Genomic DNA, 2,729 nt, shown 5'->3' with positions numbered 1-2,729 from the left:
GAAGAATCTTATAGTTTCTATCGTCTCGGTACAAACGAAAATTCTGAAGTTGGGTATTTCTATCAGAGAATCGAATAAGGTTTGATATCGAATGACAGTTGGAAGAAGCACATCTTACTTTTAGAGGATTTGAGTTGCGTCATAATCCACAGGTGCGACCTTCTCGAGAGTTCAATGCGTAAGGAATCAATATAGGGATTTTTGGTCGTTTCGGTTCTAACGTTTTAAAGGTTTGATCCAATGATGCGGCAATTTGAGACAAGATCTCATCTGTTTAAACGTTTGGATCATCTTTAATTTGTTGTATCCTCTCGTTCACATGATACGTAATCGCTGAGAGAGATTTGGATTGGTCCTAACCTTGTTTTAAAAGGTCTTGACGCAAGTGAGTTTTGAGATGAGGCCCTAACTGTTAAATGGTCTTGATCGTTCAATTGTGGACCTCTTCGTTCAATGGAACGAATCGAGATGTGGATTTTGTGGTGGATTGTCACCTTAACCCTGTATCATACTGCGCTGCGAAGATAGAATAATTTTAAAGGTTTGACCAAAATGGTGAATTAAGTCACTGGATCCTTTAACTGTTTTAATAGGCAGTGATCGTTAATTTGTGGACCTCTCATTCATCTCTCTCTTGGGGGTGGAAGTCTTATAAAAAGGCTATTTCTTTTGAATTTATTGTAATCGACTGAAGATATAATGAATTCCATGACAAAACCAACTTTTAACGCAAACAAAACTACATAGCTTTTTGTCCTACATCATATTCATAAATAATTTTCATGTAATGTGAAGGATATTACACTATTCAGTCTGATTTCTTTCCCTGATCTTGTGCTTTCTGATGAAGTCCACGATATAGTCATCGGCATGCTCAGATACAATTAATTAAATTATTTGCTTAATTAAGATAAAAAATTACCTGCTACGTAATCAAATTGAACTGTGTAACACATACTCTTCATAAAATAGTTTGTCAAGGAATTCTAAGTTCATAATAAGTTTTGTTGTACTATAAAGAATACTAAGTTATCTTAATTCGATCGCTTTTTTAATATTGCGCCCTCTGATTAATTAAGTTCTCTATAGCTCTCCATTTATCTAGGAACACTACAACTATAATGAAAATTTGGAGAATAACTTTTTTTTTCTCATGTGAACATGATAATTAATATGAAGACAAACCTTAAACTCAATAAATGCAATAGACAAAGAATCCCTATATTGATTTTGAGAAATCATGAGCTTCAATTTTTTGTCAGTAAACAACTTGAGAAAACTTCAGCCTTAAGATCCCCGTTATGGCAACATTCTAATTAAAGACAAGGTCTGTTGTCTATTGTCATACTAGTAAATATTACCACAGTCATGTAAAAATGCTCCCAAAATGGATGCTATATTATAACTTATTGCAAAATATATCCATTATTTGCAACTGATTGCATAATAAGTAACAAGAAACATTTGGCATCCATATCTACTACTTGAGCTCAAAATTTTACAAGGCACTCAAGTTACTCTAATAGTCTCAACCAAGAGAGAGCTTGAACCGGTAGTACTCGGATGCATTGGCCTCGATGACATGCTAAGCTCAAGGTCAGGCAAAGGAGAAGAGCTTGGCATCAAGTTAACACATTTTTCTTGCTCCAAGGAAGAATTCAGGTCAATCTTACTTCCAACCTACACAAAAAATTCAAGAAAATTGTAAATATCGTTCAATTGGATAAAATAAGCTGGAGAAAATGCTGTGATGAGAAGATTAGTACATCAAAGAGACTAGATCGACGTTTCTTCTTGTTGATGCTATTTTGCCTTAGAAAATATTTTTGAGCATGGCTCGCAACTTGCGTTGGTGTTCTTGAAGTAACAAAGTTTCTTGAAATGCCTCTCCAATCTCCTTTACCAAGCTTTTCAAGCCCAACTAGAAATGCTCTATGTTCTTCCTGTGTCCATGGAACTCCTAAGATTCATAGGAAAGACATAGAGCAAGTCAAGAAAGATAGTAATATTTATGATTATAATGAGAATGTTAAGCAAATAGTAGTTTCTCACCTTTCTTCCTCTCTTGAGCTCTGCCAATAAGACCATCAGAGAGGTAACCACTTGATATTTTCTCGGGGGTTTCCTCGATACAAAGAAGAGAAGATGAGGATGAGGATGAAGAAGGAGAAGATGAGGTATTGTAGTTATAAGAAGAAGATAAGCAATCCATGCTAAAGCTCTTCTTCATAGGGGAAGAACCAATATAAATTTGCACACCAAACAATCTCACTCCTCCCCCTCCTCCCAAAATGCCTTTTTGGCTATTGCAAGTCCTTGAATTGTGCCCATTGTTCCCACAATGAGAGCATTTCCTCCCCATTTTCAACCCTTTAAAGCACAATTCACAACTCCAGGGAGAGAAAGAGAAAGATAGGGAGAGACTAGAGAGAGACTACAATGTTGGTCTTAAGAGAATTGGATATGGCTTAATAAGAGAAGGCAAGGAGGAATTGGTGGATAGGTATTATATGTGGATACACTTAAAGCATAGGTGGTGTCACAATGGAGACCTACGCTCACATGTGGGTACGTTGTATATAGTTTATCCCTATATCTTCATAATACATATGTACATCTAAAGTATCTGATACTCATGTACTATAAAACTTTTATGCAATTTAAAATTTGAAGAATCTCATAGTTTCACATTTGGAATGATTATTTAAGTAATTGTTGTTGTACCTTCT

The 2,729-nt window shown here is 35.4% G+C and overlaps 1 protein-coding gene across 1 annotated transcript; it reads right to left on the bottom strand.

Annotated features, from left to right (window-relative positions):
- Positions 1,372-2,492, bottom strand: LOC109843449 (probable transcription factor At5g61620). Its single transcript, XM_020412383.1, has 3 exons — positions 2,053-2,492; positions 1,767-1,960; positions 1,372-1,680 (listed from the first exon to the last, which is right to left on the bottom strand). The coding sequence occupies exons 1-3, from the start codon at positions 2,360-2,362 to the stop codon at positions 1,510-1,512; spliced, it is 675 nt and encodes a 224-aa protein (XP_020267972.1). The 5' UTR covers positions 2,363-2,492; the 3' UTR covers positions 1,372-1,509.

Source organism: Asparagus officinalis, chromosome 5 (assembly GCF_001876935.1).
Source record: "Asparagus officinalis chromosome 5, Aspof.V1, whole genome shotgun sequence".
In the NCBI taxonomy this organism is placed as follows: domain Eukaryota; kingdom Viridiplantae; phylum Streptophyta; class Magnoliopsida; order Asparagales; family Asparagaceae; genus Asparagus; species Asparagus officinalis.
The sequence above is the reverse complement of the archived record's forward strand: the minus strand, read 5'-3'. Positions and strand labels throughout refer to the sequence as shown.

Coding starts and splice junctions, on each gene's coding strand:
- LOC109843449 (XM_020412383.1), bottom strand. CDS start 2,362: ATGGGGAGGAAATGCTCTCATTGTGGGAACAATGGGCACAATTCAAGG. Junction 1,961..2,052: donor AGCTCAAGAGAGGAAGAAAG/GTGAGAAACTAC, acceptor TATGAATCTTAG/GAGTTCCATGGACACAGGAA. Junction 1,681..1,766: donor GTCGATCTAGTCTCTTTGAT/GTACTAATCTTC, acceptor TTTTTTGTGTAG/GTTGGAAGTAAGATTGACCT.